A 16,883-nucleotide genomic window follows, 5' to 3' on the forward strand; every position below is an offset into this window, starting at 1 on the left:
GTCGGTGTTGTCGGAAAGTAGATGCCCAGCTGGGGAGAACATGGTACATTGCTCGGTTCAGGTCTTCCGCCCAGCATTGCGCGTCGAGGGCATCAGGGACTTTCTTGCTGATCGCTTCGGCCATCGTCGTCTCCCACTCCGTGACCCACTCGTTGAGTTTGTTGATCTTCGGGGCTGTATGTACGGCTTTGTGGTACTTGTCGCGCGCTTCGGGTCGAAGGCGTTCGTTGTATACCACTCCAGATCTTCGTAGCTCCTGATACCACTTGTCTAATCGGTCTCCCGTGACGCAGGATGTTTTCTGATACGTGGCCGAGACCGTCTTGAGGACAAACTCGACCAGCTTCTGCTCCTGTTTCTTCGTCTCTCTATACGCCGTTTCTTTCAGAGAGTAGATCCTGATATCATGCTCGTATTCCGCTCTTCCTTCAGACGTCAACTCTCCGATTCGCCGGGGCGGTACGTAATCTGAGCCGGGCGTCATTGTGCCACTATCGGGATCGTCCGGATCTGCTTGTCTGGGGTAGTCTCGGATTTCTGGAAGTTCTGGTCGCTGAGGCCATCGGATGCGATCGGTCGGATCAATATACTGCCACAGGTCGTAGGCGTGCGCCAGTTTCTTGAATTCGTTGGACCAGGAGTCCCAATCCTCCGGAGACGCGTAGCTAATGATCCTCTCGGCGTGTTTGGCCGACATGGTGATAGAATGAACCGAAGGTCGTATGCATTTGGGTGCGCGGGTCGCTGAGATGCAATTGAGACTCTTAATTGTCAGACATTACGTGTATTCGGTTCATTGATGTGAATTGGTGTATTCATCTTGTGTTCTGTTGAAATCTACCCCTTAGAGGTTTTACCATTTCGGCTGTAATCTTAAAGTATCCCTGCTTGCACGTGAGACCCCAGCACCTGTTCAACAGGAGTAAGTTATTTGACAGAAAGGTAAACAGAACGATATTTATTATTTTATTACTTCTAACCCTTTCCAATTTGACGACGATGTCTGTTAGACCGCATTGAACATTCTCACCAAATCGTAAATACGCCAATGAAGACAGGGGTAGACATCATTGATATTTTTAGGGTTAAAATGGAAAAGGGTTACAGAAAAAGAAAGCGCAAGATCCCAGCTTTAATTTTAATTAGGTTTCATCATGTAATAGTCAATCACTTGGACGCCATGATTAGGTTTATCATCAGATGGAAGTTCCGCCAAGGTTTGGCCTACAGGTGTTCGTCGTGCTGCAAGGACCTACAAAGCGCCGTACAGTTCGCTTTGGCGCCGATACCATGATGTTTATATTGCGCAGCAGTGCTGAGTAAAAGGTATATTTTACTCAACTTGATTGTTAATTATTGAGATGAGAGTTCTTCTCCGGTTTATATCTCTAAATGATTTCATCTAGGACTTTCAGACTAACAGTCTGAATCCTAAAGGGAAGGGCACTTCCACTCTAAATGCTCGGAGAGGCCCGAATATCGGCGTTCTTATTGGTGTTGAAGTAGGGAGAATCCTCCCTATCCTCGTCCTCGTAGGCATCGTTACCCATCTCGACGTCCGAACTTAGCAGATCTATAATCTCCTGGCCGTTACCCCCAGAGCGCTTAGGGTCCATGACCTCACGGTGACCGCTGTAGTATCTCCACAAGATAAGTAGTATCTCCGGTCCATAAATTATGACTTTATCAGGCTGGATGCCTGGAATCTTAGATATCTTGTTAAGAGAAGTTATCTACTGTATGGCTATGACCTGAAGCTCCTTCTCGGTGAACAGTGGTGACCTGAGCCCTTCCTGCTTTCGGATTTTCTCCCCTGTTACCTTTGCTTCCTGGACGAAAACGTCGATCATATCCCGGTGTATTTCGTTCAAGTCTTCCAACTCGGCACTGATGGATATTAGAAGCCCAGGCGACTGCGAGAGCGGCTTTAGTGGTTGGTGTTTAGGCATCTCTTTAAAGGCCTCTTCATCCTTATTATTATTTACTATGCACCTATCATTTGCATAGCCGTTTAATATCATGGCGCTATTCTTATCATTGCTTTCTATAATAGGAGATTTCTTTCCCCGTCATCTAATAGGTAAAGACACGCCTGGCAACGGCATGGCGGTTACATCCTAATCCTTTGGCTTCTTATTGGCTTACTTTAACCGGGGCTTAGAAGGCTTATTATTTACGCCCTCTTCTGGTACTTAAACTAATAATATAAGCTTCTGTTACCCTAAGAGAAATAGATAGTATATTAATCTAGGTTTTAAATACTAGATTACTATGCCATAATATCTAACTTAGTTATTCTTATAAAATGCCTTCTCGGCTAATAGCTTATCTAGTATTTAAGCTAGCTTATACTTCTTAAGGCTCTTTGCCATTCTATACCAGTTATCTAAGCGATATGCCTTATAAGGGGGATACTTCCTCCCTATGAGGATATTAGCATATTACACTGCAGTAATCCGCCTCTGCGCCTAAATAACCCTGATGGCTGCAATAGTATACTCAGAAAATTCTCGTTGCTTAAAGATTAAACCAGCTTTATAATTATTGCAAGTCTTACAGCACTGCACTGCATTAAAGTCCTTGCTAAAATAGCAAAGAATTTCAACCCGACGGTAATTAGACTTATTATTACAAAATGCCGTAATACAGTTAAGCATAGTTATCTGGCGCTCCTTTTACTTATTATTACCCTTATTATTAGCAATTAACTTCTTTAGGATCCTTATATCCTGCTTACTATAGAAAAGAATATAATCAGAGAGATCTCCGTCTTTGCCTACGTAACCCATCTCCTGGTAGTATCCTTCTAAGGTTTTTAGAAGTCTATAGTATATAATAAACCTTATATCTGGCTTATTAATGCCTATACTAAATGCAATTATTATAATAATAATCTTAACCTGGCCCTGCTGCCAGGAAGTCTATACCTTAACCTTCTCCTAGGGATTAAGGCCTATATAGTAGTGCCTGGCAGTAATTCCTTAGATTAAAAGACTCTCTGTAACTTTTTCTATGTTCTTTTATAAGACTATATAGATAATCCTACTCTGATTTATATATTTAGACTTAATTAGCAATATAATCTTATCTATATATTTGGCATTAGTTATCTTTATATAAACCTCATAGTATAGATTTAGTTAATTAAAGCTTTATAAGAATATTTAGCAATTATCTATTCTAATATTATGCCTAATATTAATAATAACATTCTATATTACAGTGGCTATAAGAGCCATAACCGGCACTCCAGGATATTTCTAGCAGACTTTGCCTAAAGTTTTATAATCTGGCCGGAAATTATGGCCCTATTGGCTAACGCAGTGAGCCTTATTAATGACGATATAAGTAAGTTTACCTTTATTATATAGGGTTTGCATCCTATTATTAAAGGTAGTGTTCTTGCTTACTATCTCGGGGGTAATATATAGGAGCTTAATATAGTCCTCTAGGCTTCTCTTCTCAAAAGCAGTTATAACATATCTCTTATATTTAGCAGAGTACTTGCCATTAAAAGCTACAGCCTGAATGCCTAGAGCTGTCATGTGGTTAACTTAATCTTGCATTAAACTAAGCAAGGGCAATACCACAATGGTAATACCCTAAGTCTTACTAGTTCTAGTAATTACCGGTAATTAATAGCATAAAGACTTACTGCTACCTATTAGTATAAGAACAAAGGCATCTTTACCTTCCAATATTACATTAATAGCCTTAAGCTAATTATAGCAGAATCCTTTTATCCTAATCAGGTCCTTAAGTATCCTTTAAACTTCAGATAACTACAAATATCTTATCAGCTCGGCAGGGATTAGCTCTGGCGCTATTAACATTAATAGCTCTGTTAACGAGGTTTAAGGCTTTGCAGCAGCTCCAGTATTATTAGTTATCTCCGAGAAGACTTTTCTAAAATCTTACGAGATAGGAACATAGGACTAACAGGTCTTATAATCCTATACAAAAGCAAGCACCTCCTTATCATCGCTTAAGTCACTAAATTCATTACCAGGGCGGCAATATATCGCTTAAGGCGGACTTCGACTGCCTGGTACTAAGTTTCTTGCAGCTTTAAGTACTAGCTGGAGCTAGAGTTTATCTAGATCAGAGAGGCCATCATCACTAAAACCAAATTCTGCATCTACAGGCATAGGATCCACCATTAATAGTCTCATCGCCGGTCTTGACTGATAAGGTGCATTTGAGGGTTTTGCGGTGTCTTTCGGGAAAAGAGGAGTCCTAATAGCGTTGTTTTCCTGGGAGACAGCACCTATCCTCTGCAAGGCTTTAATCTTTGATGTTGCTAGGTACTGCAGGTTCTAAGAAGCATTAGGCAGCTCAGTCTTATGAACAACTCGCGTACCTATCTCGCTGGCTAGTGTGGCAACATTCGACATCATAAACATGTCGGTACTCTTTTGAAACATTGGTCGAGTGCCCTCCACAATGACGTGTGCGCCACATCCTTATATAATTAATTCAGTCTCTAAAGACGTCATTCTGATTGCGCAGGGTTAGATTGAAAAAGGCCGGCGAAAAGGCCGCCAGGGGCAGGATATGAATAACCCGCAAATGCAACACTCACCGAAATCCGTGAAGAGCAGTCAATTAGCATCAGATCCGAGGTCCCTATGGCGTGATAATATATGATATCTACCGATGCCGTCATAGCCATTACCAGGCATGAAAATCGAAAGGTTGTTGGCCAAACTGACCCTGTTCCCCTCGGGGTCGAGCGAAAGGAAACCTACCCTTGCCAAGAATGGGGGACGTTAAAGGCCCAAGATTGGAATGCATGAAACTCCAGGCGGATAAATATTTCCTTTGATCAGTACTGATATAGATTACTGTAGGTTTCTTGGTCACTGTTCTGTCCCGCCCAAACTAGGGACTTTCCTGAGATTGCCATCAATTCGTATAATACTACCATAAGTAAGTAGTAGGTGCTTAACCGAGCTCGCAGGAGCACTTTAAGCCTTAGATAGCCGTTTGCATACCGTTAGCTAATTATGCATTCTTTGTGACAAAGAATTCTTCGAGAAGAATGGCCTATTAGCCGAAGCCTAGGTCGCCAGCTGCTTATTATCTAGTCAACGAGCGTGCTACATGACATAGAGGCAAGCAGTTTGAGTTTTCTAAAAGCCTACTCCGCAGCGCAGATACATGATCCTGCGTCTGCCTACGATACTCTCCTTGAGAGTGTTTTGAAGCACTAGGCGATCGGCTTCTCAGATCCAGCTACGCACCTACATCCAAAATCTCAACCGAGGTGCCCGAAAGGAGACGATTGGGTCCTGAGTTTTTTCACTTAGTAGGCTCACATGTAGAAGAATAAGTTTGGAACAAAACCTTTGATACAAGATTGGACTTTGCATTTTTGAAGAGATTGCCATAACTAGTCTGTACTTTCCTACTCGGGTTTGCTGAGGGAACTTGGTGTGATCTACTTACTCTCGCTTGCCACTTTCTAGATCGATATTTGGACTGTTAAGGTTGTAGAAAGTTAACGAACAAGCCAGCCGCCCAGGCGTCAAAGGTGGCAGGACTTGGTAAGATATCCTATAGTTATCTTTTGCCTTGTTGACGTGTGAAATAAGATTATAGACGATGGGTTGCTCTCTAACAATTCCATTTGTTCCGAGCCATGGAATTTGATCACCAACTAAGAAAAAAGAGTGTCATCTCTATCGCATCGCTCCCTTTGGCTTCCGCAAACGATGGCAATGAAAGCTAGAACCCCCTAAAGGAGGGCTAGCAAAGGGTTGCGTTTCTAACAAATGGAGAGTAAAAGAACACAAGGTCCATGCGCCTCGAAGATAGAGCAAGTGACCCCCTCACTCCCCTCTTCAGCCCTGTTAAATGGTGAGCACTCCCATGATTCAGCTAGTCAAGCTCGGATGAAGTCATTTGACATGTCCTCAACTTGAGATCACGACGAATCCACATTCATGCTTGGATGAACCCTGAGGAGAGGCATCGAATGTTAAGGCAAGCCCGAGTAGGTATATAATGAAGTCGCCAGTCATTTTAGGACACTTAGCAATGAAACAGAAAGATGCGCTAGCTATTTTCTTGTAGGACGGTGTGAATTGGACTTTGGCAGAACCTGCATCTTCTTTCAGGCGGCCGACTAAAACGGCCCTTCGTAGGCTACATTATCGGTCGTATAGCGGACATAGTACCCCGACGCTGGCGGCAATTGCGAAACTGCTACTGTAGATAAGCGTGATAGAAAAAATTAGTACTCTTCTCATGACTACCCTACATCAAACCTTGTTCTTCAAGGCTCATTTGGCAAGGAAGACTAATTTCGCGTGGCGAATGACTAATCCTTTATAGCCAATAGTAACTCTGTAAATAGCGTGTTGATAGATTCTGATTTCTCTAGCTCAGCACGTCCTGTGCCCCAGTAGGGGACTTTCGGGGCCTACGGGCCCCCCGGACGAAAAATATACATAACATAACATAACATAACATAGCTCATTTGGCAAGCGGTTTGCGGCTTTTGTAAAGTTACTTAGCTTACCTAATATGAACTCTAAAGGTTGGCATGGTCCTCGTGTAAGAAACGCGCTGCATTTTTCGTTTCCGTTAAACGCGCCCAAACTGGAAGTGCGACGCAATTCCGCTCTACATACTTAAGTAGGGGCACAAGCCTCCCTCAGGCCGTACAATATAAGAAATGCACCGCACTGAGCCTTTGGATGATACTGTCGAGAAGCGCGCCTTGTCAATAACGAGAGCCATTCGCTAAACCATGGGGGAAAGAGAGGATGGAAGGGATATCTCGCCCCCAGCGACTGGCCCATTACCTGTCCAACGTCTAGGCTGTGACCCGGAACTTTGTATGGGATTTGGAGGTGCGACATTCGCTTGTCCGCGACATTCGCTTATCATGCACGTTAGTGGCTGAAGGCCGCATTAACCCAGCTTAGTAGGGCTCCAAAACCCGGACTAATATCTATTCCGTTTGGCCCTGTTACAGTGCTCCACGTATTCTTCTTAGGTCCTCAATAGCTACACTTTCACACTCGGTTCAGCCATAAGCACTATCTCTACCCACTCTTCATCAAGCCAAATCTGAATCTCGGAGCTCTATGTAACAATGCATCAAATTTCGTGTCTTTGCGGGAGCATCTCTCAGCAAGTGAGCTCACAGACTCCGAGAAGCGACAACACCATAGGTCTATCTCTCTGTCACTGCGACACCTGCCGCCATGCGACTGGCTTGCTTTGCACCTCCTACCTTCCCATCGGAAAGCCTAATCTCACTCATGAGTTAAGTGTTTTCAATGTGTCGGATGTTTCGTCTAGGTATTTCTGCTCCACATGCAGATGCCATATATATCGATCACACAAAGGCGACAATGGCGAGATGGCATGGGGAGTGGCTACAGGCGTTATTTCAGGCAGTGATAACACGAGTGTGAGAGTGAGATATGTAGCACATACCCATGTCGCTGACACGGTCGATGGTGGCGCTTCGATATGGATTCCCCCCAACGGGCAACAGGGCTTTTCACGTTCAGACCCGCCTACACAACAAACATCATCTGTTAATGCATATTGCGCATGTGGAGGTGTCAAACTTCGCATTACACGCCCTAACGAGACCAGTCATTTACCGCGACGCAACTACACCGACCTTATACATCCTTACTACTCTACTGATAAATTTATTACAACGAACCCATCGGACGAGAAGTAGTGGATTCAAGGAGACAAATATCTCGCCGGGACTTGCGCTTGCAAATCTTGTCGTCTAGTCTCTGGTTTCGAAGTACAGACCTGGGCGTTCGTGCCCCGCGCTAACATCTCTATCTTTGCTCCTGGCGACTCTGGGTTGAAGGCCCTAGACTTTGAAGGTCTACTAGCCGGTGATCTGAAAGGTTATCAGTCTTCGGGTAGAGCAGTCCGTGATTTCTGCGGAGGGTGTGGTGCAACTGTGTTTTGGCGTGATATCTCGGATTCAAGTGTGATTGATGTGAGTGTAGGGTTATTGAGGGCCGAAGAGGGAGCGAGGGCAGAGAGTTGGTTGTATTGGTGGACGGATCGTGTGAGTTTCTCGGAAGAAGTTCAGACTCATCGTTCTGGCCCGTTCGCTGCTGCTGCTCAGACTTTGGTAGACAAGCTATCATTGGGGATGAAAGCAGGTGCGACTGGCTCATGAGTTATGAAATAATGCCTTAGCCGACATGATGCATGCTCATAACATTTCCCGTATACAAGCACGGTTAATCATCTCTGAAATGGTCTATGTCCATAAAATATCCAATATATTTACATCATCAATCATAATCTTTGGTGACGGAAGGGGGTGCTTAACCGTCTGATTGGTGCTCAACTTCTAACCCTGTACGATTCTCATAGAGACTGATGCAACGGCTGAGAGCCTTGTGACATATGTAATATAATTTAAGTTTGATTACGGACTTGGATGCGAACATCGCGTTAAAGCCACGAATTCAGGGGACGTGTAGAACTCACAGAGGGCACAGCTCTCGGAAATCTTAGGCCCCTAAAAGATATCGCTGAGTCACAATCTTAAATAAAGCAAGAATTCTTCTTGCACTTCAAGCCCTTTAAAATGGCCCAAAATTAAGTGTCTGACGCGCTGCAATTATCTATAAGGTTGGATATGGTACCCTAATCAAGCATGTAGACAAGAAATGCGCCGCATTTCCACTTCTGCACCAATCAGAATCTCCATTTTCTTACCCCGAATTTCCCCTCTGGAAATGCGCCGCATTTCCATCTGGGCCTGTAAACCGAGAACGCGAAATGCGCCGCGTTTCTTCCACGAAGGCCCGTGCCAACCATGTAGACGACCGCGCTCTACCATGCAGTACTGTCGCACTGAGCGTGCTTAATAATTTTCCGAGCCGGGGAGCGGCTAAAAATAGCTGTTTACAACGAGGAAGAAAAGCCCAAAACTAGCTTTTGCTTATGACGCTGCATTTACATAAGCTTTATATCACCAACCCCACTTGCCATTTCTGTCCCCCACCCTCTGAATAGCAGTAAGTATGCTTTTTGGAGAGGTAGACACGGGGTAGTGATGTATGGGCTGTGATTGGACGGAAAGGGGAAGCAGAGTGCGTTTCCAGTCTACATACATGAGTAAGGTCTGGGTCAGGTTGAACTCGAAATCCAGCAATAAAAGAAGCAAAGAATCCAACCAACAAAAGAGTTAGAACTTCACTATAACTTGAACTTTGTTCGGGGCCCTTTATTGAGAGCTCTCTTTCAAGTGATGGTGGAATGTGGGGAAGATATAGGGTGTAACGGTTGCATAAGCCGTTAAACCACAGGGCAAAAGATCGGGCCATAATCGCTATACAAGCAATTACAGTTATGCTTTCAGCTGCTTATAGAAGCCTTACAGCGCTGTTACGGTGACAAATCGTAACACAGGGGTTATCAGCCAATAGGATCGCGAAACGTGCACTTTCAGTGAAAGTGAGAGGATCAATAGATTTAGAAACTTACCCTATACCATTTTCCCATTATAAATAAAATAGCTAAAAATCTAATAAAAATATTTCTTATAACAGTATAGCTAACTTTATTAAATAGTATGTTTTTTTAAACATTTTTAGCTATTTTATTTTACATAAAAAACCTTAGAATATAGTATATTTTACAGTATGAATATATACTAAAGTTTATAGCTAACGTATTTTATAAGCAAGTAAGCCATATAAGCAAGTAAGCCACCTTTCATCACCTTTATAATAAGATTACTCCTAAAAACATCACAATCTATCAGATTAATTAAAACTAATTGCTATATTCTTCCATATTGACCTCTATTTCCTCCTGACAGGTCCTTGCATTATGCCCGGCCTTGCTGCATTTGCCATAATGCGTAACCCTCGGTCCTTTTAACCCTCTGCAACCACCACTTCTTGACGACTCGGCCGCTACCTGCATATTAACATCCATCTGATTAATTGCTTGTGATGCCTTTTCTATAGTTAAAGGCCCTCCTTTCTGTAGTCTAGTTCTTTTTTACCCTCTGGCGCTGCCCTAGTATCTGATTCTCTTATTTAAGTTATCGAACCCTATCCTTTAGTAAGGCCACCTTATAGATAATGATGCTATTTCCCTTCTTAAAATACCTAATAGCTTGGATAATTAACTCTGGGGAGCTGCTCCTATAATTAATAATCCGCGCCTATAGATATTTAGAATGCGATTAGGCCTCTAATACTGTCTTAGGGGTCCTTGAAGCCCAGGGGGTCCAAGGTGCCGAGACCTCTACAGGAGGCGTTGGGGTCTGTAACTGTATATCAAGCTTTAAGATAACATTTTCTAGGTCAAGGGGAGCAAGCCTAGCTCCTCTAAAACCTCCCCGGATATTACTTTCTGTAATAGTAGCTTGGTAGGCGGCATAGAAGGCAGGAAAGAACTCGGTCTTAGAGATATGGTTTATAGAGCATCTCATTAGACGCTCAGTTTCTTGCCCATAGGCCTTTTTCAGCAGTCCAAAGCAGCCGATATTAAGAGGCTAGAGTAGATAAGAGGCATAAGTAGGCATATATAATATAATAATCTTATTCTCCTTATAATATCTCTTGAATTCGGCTAAGTAATGGCTTTTATAACTATTAAGGATTAAAAGACTATAAGAACTAACTAATTAGTCCTTTGTTGACCGATTAAAGTGCCTAAGCCAGTCAAGACCTAGCTGGTTATTTATCCATCTATTTTCGCTTAATGCAATGACCTAATCGCCTAGTAGGTCGCATTCTCGATACCAATTGGCAAGATGATATTGGCCTGAACCAATGATAAACGGCGGGATCGATTGACCTTCTGCATTAATCGCCTGAATCGCAGTAATCCATTCACGATTTCCAGGCTAGACTTTTTTCGGCATCCCTTGCCTTTCTGAGCTTGTGATAACTATCCCGGGCTTAATTATGCCCATCATAAAGCCGGTCTTATCAAAATTCCACATATCATCTAATTAGATACCGTATTTCGCAATTGTATTCTCTACGAGGTAAAACCAGTCACGAATAATAGTCGGATCTTCGCATTTAGCTCTCTAATATTCATATCTCCGAAATCAACGCGTTATAAGCTGTGGTTATCGCTGGATAAAGTTATGAACCCAGAGCTTGCCAACTGGTGATGCATCGCGATCAGCAAGTAGAGAATTAGCCATTTTTTTCTACAAAGTCGCGCCGTAGGGGAAATCCTCGCAAATCTAGGTCAAGAATGAATTAAACTATTATCTGCTCCTCTAGATCAGATAGATTCCGTGACTTTATAGTGGTATTGCATGTTAATTAAATTCCCTTCTGGCGGCGACCTAAGGTGCAGCGATTAATTTGATATATGGTTGCTGCCCTTCGGACACTTAATTTCGGGTTATTTTGAAGGGCCTGAAGGGCAAGAAGGACCCTAGCCTCATATAAGGACTGTGACATATTAGGTTGTTGATAAATATTGAATTAAATGGTGATACTGTAAGGTAAGGGATTTTTGGCTTACTTGCTTATATGGCTTACTCGCTTATAAAATACGTTATATAAGATTTTTTTAAAGATTTAAGAAAATCAATATAAATTATTTTAAAACTTATATATAAGCTATTAGAACTATAGCTATTTTAGGCTTAGTTTGGATTTTTAAAGAATTCTTTAAAAACTGGATGTAAGGTGGAAATAAAAGTGGCTAGCTCGCTTATTAAACACGTTATCAAATAGCAATCAGTTTGGTATTCCTATTTTTGGTGACTCTCTGTGAGGGGGTTAGAAAATAGCAGTTTGTATAGGGAAACTTTTTTTTTACTTGCCGGTAGGTGGGTGCTGCCGATAGGTGGGTACTGCATGGTAAGATTATCGATCAGCTTATACCAAGAGTTCCATCTGGTGTCGTTATCGATCCCAAGCCGCAAGCTTACTCGATCCTCCCATAGATCACTGTGGATAGATGAATTTTGAAGCCAGACTGCAATATTATGTAGTTTACGCATCGCCGGGATGGTTTGCCAGCCTCTGAATTTGTCATCCCTGAAATCGGGGGGCTTCCGAGCGGCCCTTTTAGCCTTTCCCTTCTATACCTTACTGAAAGACTGTTCTTGCTGTCCCGAAGCTTCAGACCGCGATGTTGGCTCATTGGCGGATACATCATAGAGTGTAAAGTAGAACTGTTCATACATCTCGGCGCCGGTTACGTCACTGGCAGCGGCAAGTGCTGCGCGTAAAGCTTCTTTCGAGGGCGCAAGGAGAAAGGCCTGAAGGGAGAGATTTATGATATGAGCGATGCATCGGATTCGGCGCTGGTTGGGATGGAAAGATATCTAGACTCAGTTAACCAACTACCTATCAATCAGCATTCTAAGTCACATACACCGTATTTATCCTGTAGTATTTGAGAGAGATGCTTTAAATAGGTATCATTTGAAGTAGCATTATCGCCGGTATGATAGCCGATTTGCTTCGCAATACCGTATTCTTCGATTGCTTCCGCCATTAGACTTGCTTGGCTTTCGCCACTGTGGCTGTATCGGCATTCAGGCATAGCTAGCAGGGCCTTTTGGAGTTGATAGCCATTATCAACCCATCTAGCGCATACTGCTAAAATGCCATGCCGATGAGGCGATGTCCAGATATCGGTCGAGAGATGGATCTTCGATACGGACGCCTGAAGCTTTGCTTTCAATTGAGATCGGTATAAGTCGAAGTTAGTGGTAATATGGCGCATAGCTGCGTCGAAGTGAGGAGAAGATCCTCAATAGCCGGATTGCATGCCAATATAATATCCTGCATCTCATCCCATTTCATAGCGGAGAATGGTAAACGACGACGTGTAAGAAGACCGACAATCGATTCTATATATTACTATCGGCTAAAGGCGCGGCGTAAAGTGGTATCTGATGGCCGACTCGGAAAAAAACTGTCTATCTGCGGCTGCTTTGATGGCCAGGTAATAATATCTGAGTCGCGCTCGTCTATGGTACTGGCCTCCGTCTGAAGAATAGAGGCATATTTCCTTTTCGCATAGTAAATGGCATTGCCATGCTTTCTATTTGACCATGGACTATCTGGGGGATAATAAAGGCATTTATACATAACACGACCAGATGTCTTTCGTTTGCCAGATGGGCCTAGTTTGGCATTCTCTGGATGAGTGGTGCGGAAAATGACGTCGAAGCTAGATGATTCGAAGGGCAGATCATCGGGTGATGCTCTAGTCTGTGATCGAGTAAGGGTATCAGTGATAATTTTTGAAGACGAAATCATAATTATACATTGAAATCATAACTATGTATTGAAAGTCGGGACAGCAGACTGTCAGACAGCGCGCTCTCACTAGGTAGCTCGTAATCTAATGATGATCGGAATGATTGTCTTCTGTCTCTTTCTCATCATGGTTATTCTTGCTCTCCCCCTTCTTATCACTAAAGAGGCGAGGCTATGATACTAGACCTGCTGGCCCTGCAACAGACCTGTAACACTGTTCTGATGATTCACGCGTAATCGTGCGACACCCGTTTCCTGTGGCTGCCTATGCAGCACTATCATCCATGCTACTTCTCCAATACAGACCGCGGAATTCAAAGATATCCGGCAGGGTGAAGGACTGGTACCAGCATGAAGTGCATTTAGTGTGATAGATGCTAGCTACTTATACACAAAAGGTTGCACCATGGCCTGCTGCCTATACTGAGGCCTACAGTCTACACTCAGAATTCTAGCATAAACTATAGGGAGCTGCAGCCTAGGCTAAAGAAGCTGTGGTTGGCATCTTATTATGTCCCACGGAAGGGCGTGTGCATAATCAACTTAGCAAGAAAGATTGAAATTAACAACTAGTATTTAGATTACCGGGGAATTCTGTGAATCTAAATACACTATAAAATCCTATGTTGTGTTAAAGATTTGATGAGAACAAGGGGGTGTTAAAAGAGTTCATTGCAGTAGATCTAACTAAAGTCCTGTAAATAAGATTATCTAATCTTATTAGATAAGGTTGCTACACGGCCGATAGCATTTTAGCTATCGTGATATCACACTTAGCTGAAAAAAAGTGTGATATATATTCACGGTGATATATATCACTTTAGCACTTTAGCACAGTGTGATATCACTTTAGCATATCATAATACGCAAGTCTGAGACGGGCTGCTGTGTGTAGGACTGTTACAGCGGATGTTCATCGATGAGTGTCACACAGTCATCATGGACATTGGTGTTGGGACCGTGTGACTAAGGTGGTCCGATCTGCTGGTGACTGGGATGCGGATACTATGTAAGGAGCTGTGCTCCTCTCGGATATATGTAACTTAGAACTAACAATAACACAATTAACTCTTTTTACTTCAACATAGTACTGCCTACGAATATCCACTACCATAACCATATATTGACATTCCTTAAAAACATTAGACCGACAAGTAGTTGCCTGCGTTCTATAATATCATAAACTTCTCGGGGCGAACCTGGTTGATGAGTTCACCATCCATGACGCCGTCGCAGTATGCATCTCCAGTAAACGCGAAATTCCCATGCTCGCCCGGCCGCAGGACGAATGGAATCCGTGACCCCATTAATATGACAACCACATCCCCAGACATCATCATTGGCGGCCCCATGCCAAGATGGCCTTTCTTCGTCAGAAACGGTCGTTTGCCGCTCATTGTTTCCGTGCTACATTGGTAGTGGCTACCATCAGTATCAAGAATTGTCTCAGTTTGTCCTTGCAGCTCGCTCACCGACCCCGCAAGCTTGCGTTGCTCAAAAAGTTCACACTCTGCGACGAGTGACTTGTATGCCCCTCTAACATCAGATGTTGGTCGCGTAGTCCTGCCATTACAGGTGTAAAGATCGCCGATTGGCACTCGCCAGACCGCTTCATCTCGCCTAGACTCGCTGGCATAGATTGGCTCGTTTTTCAGGGCCGAAAGTTGACACATCAGTCTAACCTGAGCGAAGTAGCTCAGGTACTGCTCATGACTAAAGATAGTGGTTTGTGCCATGGGCTCCCAACCTCTTCCACGACGTCCACCGTGATTCCTTCCAGAACGAGCATCAACGTGCTTGGAGATGATATTACGCTAGGTTTTGTGTCCCCACAAGCCTGAAAAAATGGAGGGTCGACGAGGGTGTGATCGTAATACGATGGGCTGAGGTTGGAGCGCCAGTCCGGTACCCATGAGGGAAGTGGGATGTAACTCTTGGGAAATTGAGAGTATGAAAGGACTTCTAGTCCCTGTTTCTCGATCATGACCCTCGCCGTCCTGCATAGGAGACCAGCATAGTCGAAGTCGCTATAATCGGGTATAATGTCCAGGCCATCTGTAGCTAGGCCCAGCAGCGCAAATATCCTGTCTCGCTGATCGGTCGCATGCATTTCGTTCTGTACGTATAGCTTTCGCATCAGGCTAAGGAGGCTGTCGCCGGTTGATTTCCCTGTCCATCTTGCGTCGTATCCCAGCCTCCGCTGCCGGGTACTGAAGAGGGCTGAGGTAGGCTCGTTCAAGATGAGCGGAAACTTTGCGTTGAGTTCCGCGAACTCTTTGTCCTTCCCGACGGCGTCCTTCAACAATTTCCCGCAGCTGAAATGTACAATCTGAATTGCGAGCATTACTAGCTCAACCGCTACAGACCTTTTACCGCAAACAAAGACTGTATCTGGGCAGAGACAGAACTCCTGAACTACCCATACCCTCTTGAACCACGGCCGTTGAAACCAGGCAATGATGGCGTCCAGGGAATCCCTGTATATAGAGCGGCCTTTTTCAAATAGAGCCTGGAATTCGATAGTGAGAGGGTCAGCAGGGTCTGCGTTGATGACTATCGGCTGGAGCTGCGGGAACTTCTCCTCGGTGTAGAAGCTTTCCAGACCAAGGTTGCGAGCATCTTGCCCTATTATGGACCAGATATCCATGACGGTGTCGGAGCCGCTCTCAGCAGGCCCCAGCCAGACGAGAACTCTCTGTGCTTTGGAGTAGATCTGACTCATCAACCCTATCTGCAAGCTCTTCTCCTGTAGATTCTCCTGGTTAATGCAGATTTGGTCGATCCAGAGCGTTATGGCCTCATCCTCCCTCCGCAGGTGTCGAATCGCCTCATCCAGAGATTGAGTGATACGGAAGTCTGTTTCTGGCAGCTTCAGACTGTGCGTTCGAGCCGCAGTTCCCCATGTGTACGAGAGCGCCTGGAAGTTCATAGGTTCCGATATGGGTGTCATCAACATCTTACAGTAGATAGGGACCCATGAGTAACCAGCTGGATAGATCTTCAGCAGTCGGATATGCGTGGCGGCAGATGGGAGAATCGCATGTTGCTCAGCCGCCGAGGATGTGTCGGACAGTAAAGTCGAAACAGCCTTCTCTAGGAAATTAAGCATGGTGATGCAAGAAAGAAGATGCTCGATGTGGAAACAATCAATAAGTATTAAGGACGGTCTATGGGTTTGCCAGTTAAGGAGACCATCCTTCTTTGAACTTGTGGTGGCTTTCACAGCCTGGGTTATTGATGCGGTCGGGACGCGCTGCGGGGTTCGCGCGGCTCGGCATAATACGAATGCCGGATGACGATGCGCCACATTTTCGCTTGGCTGCCGATTATGGAGGGACTGTATGTATGTATGTAGATTTTTCATACGGAGGGCCATCGGCTCCGAAAAAGTCCACTACTGGGACATAGGACGTGCTGAGCTAAGGAGGTTTATCTACGTGCTAATTACACTACATCCATCCTTATTGTCTGTCCCATTTTCAGTAAGTAAAGAAACCCTGTCGGTAGCTAAGGCTGTGATTGGCCGGAGAGAGAGACCAGAGTGGGGTGAGGTAGAAAGTCAAAGCGGGGACCCCTGTGGGGCTGGGGGAAGTACCAGCGGCAGCATACCATGCGGGGTAAGCGACATAG

The 16,883-nt window shown here is 44.2% G+C and overlaps 4 protein-coding genes across 4 annotated transcripts; 1 reads left to right on the plus strand and 3 right to left on the minus strand.

The window, feature by feature from the left end:
• Positions 1-1,454: 1,454 nt before the first annotated feature.
• Positions 1,455-1,949, minus strand: FOXG_15908 (bloom syndrome protein; the record flags this gene model as incomplete). The annotated part of the gene is made up of 2 exons (XM_018396011.1): positions 1,455-1,715; positions 1,752-1,949. The coding sequence occupies 2 exons, from the start codon at positions 1,947-1,949 to the stop codon at positions 1,455-1,457; spliced, it is 459 nt and encodes a 152-aa protein (XP_018256540.1).
• Positions 1,950-3,144: 1,195 nt separating this feature from the next.
• Positions 3,145-4,403, minus strand: FOXG_15909 (uncharacterized protein; the record flags this gene model as incomplete). The annotated part of the gene is made up of 4 exons (XM_018396012.1): positions 3,145-3,150; positions 3,411-3,538; positions 3,656-3,691; positions 4,361-4,403. 4 exons carry the CDS (start codon positions 4,401-4,403, stop codon positions 3,145-3,147), a joined length of 213 nt encoding a protein of 70 aa, XP_018256541.1.
• A 2,582-nt stretch (positions 4,404-6,985) lies between these two features.
• Positions 6,986-8,336, plus strand: FOXG_22259 (uncharacterized protein). Its single transcript, XM_018402658.1, has one exon. The coding sequence runs from the start codon at positions 7,103-7,105 to the stop codon at positions 7,703-7,705; it is 603 nt and encodes a 200-aa protein (XP_018256542.1). The 5' UTR covers positions 6,986-7,102; the 3' UTR covers positions 7,706-8,336.
• Positions 8,337-14,422: 6,086 nt separating this feature from the next.
• Positions 14,423-16,362, minus strand: FOXG_15910 (uncharacterized protein; the record flags this gene model as incomplete). The annotated part of the gene is made up of 2 exons (XM_018396013.1): positions 14,423-15,067; positions 15,163-16,362. 2 exons carry the CDS (start codon positions 16,360-16,362, stop codon positions 14,423-14,425), a joined length of 1,845 nt encoding a protein of 614 aa, XP_018256543.1.
• Between the last annotated feature and the right edge of the window lie 521 nt (positions 16,363-16,883).

Source organism: Fusarium oxysporum, chromosome 2, assembly GCF_000149955.1.
Source record: "Fusarium oxysporum f. sp. lycopersici 4287 chromosome 2, whole genome shotgun sequence".
Classification (NCBI taxonomy): Eukaryota; Fungi; Ascomycota; class Sordariomycetes; order Hypocreales; family Nectriaceae; genus Fusarium; species Fusarium oxysporum.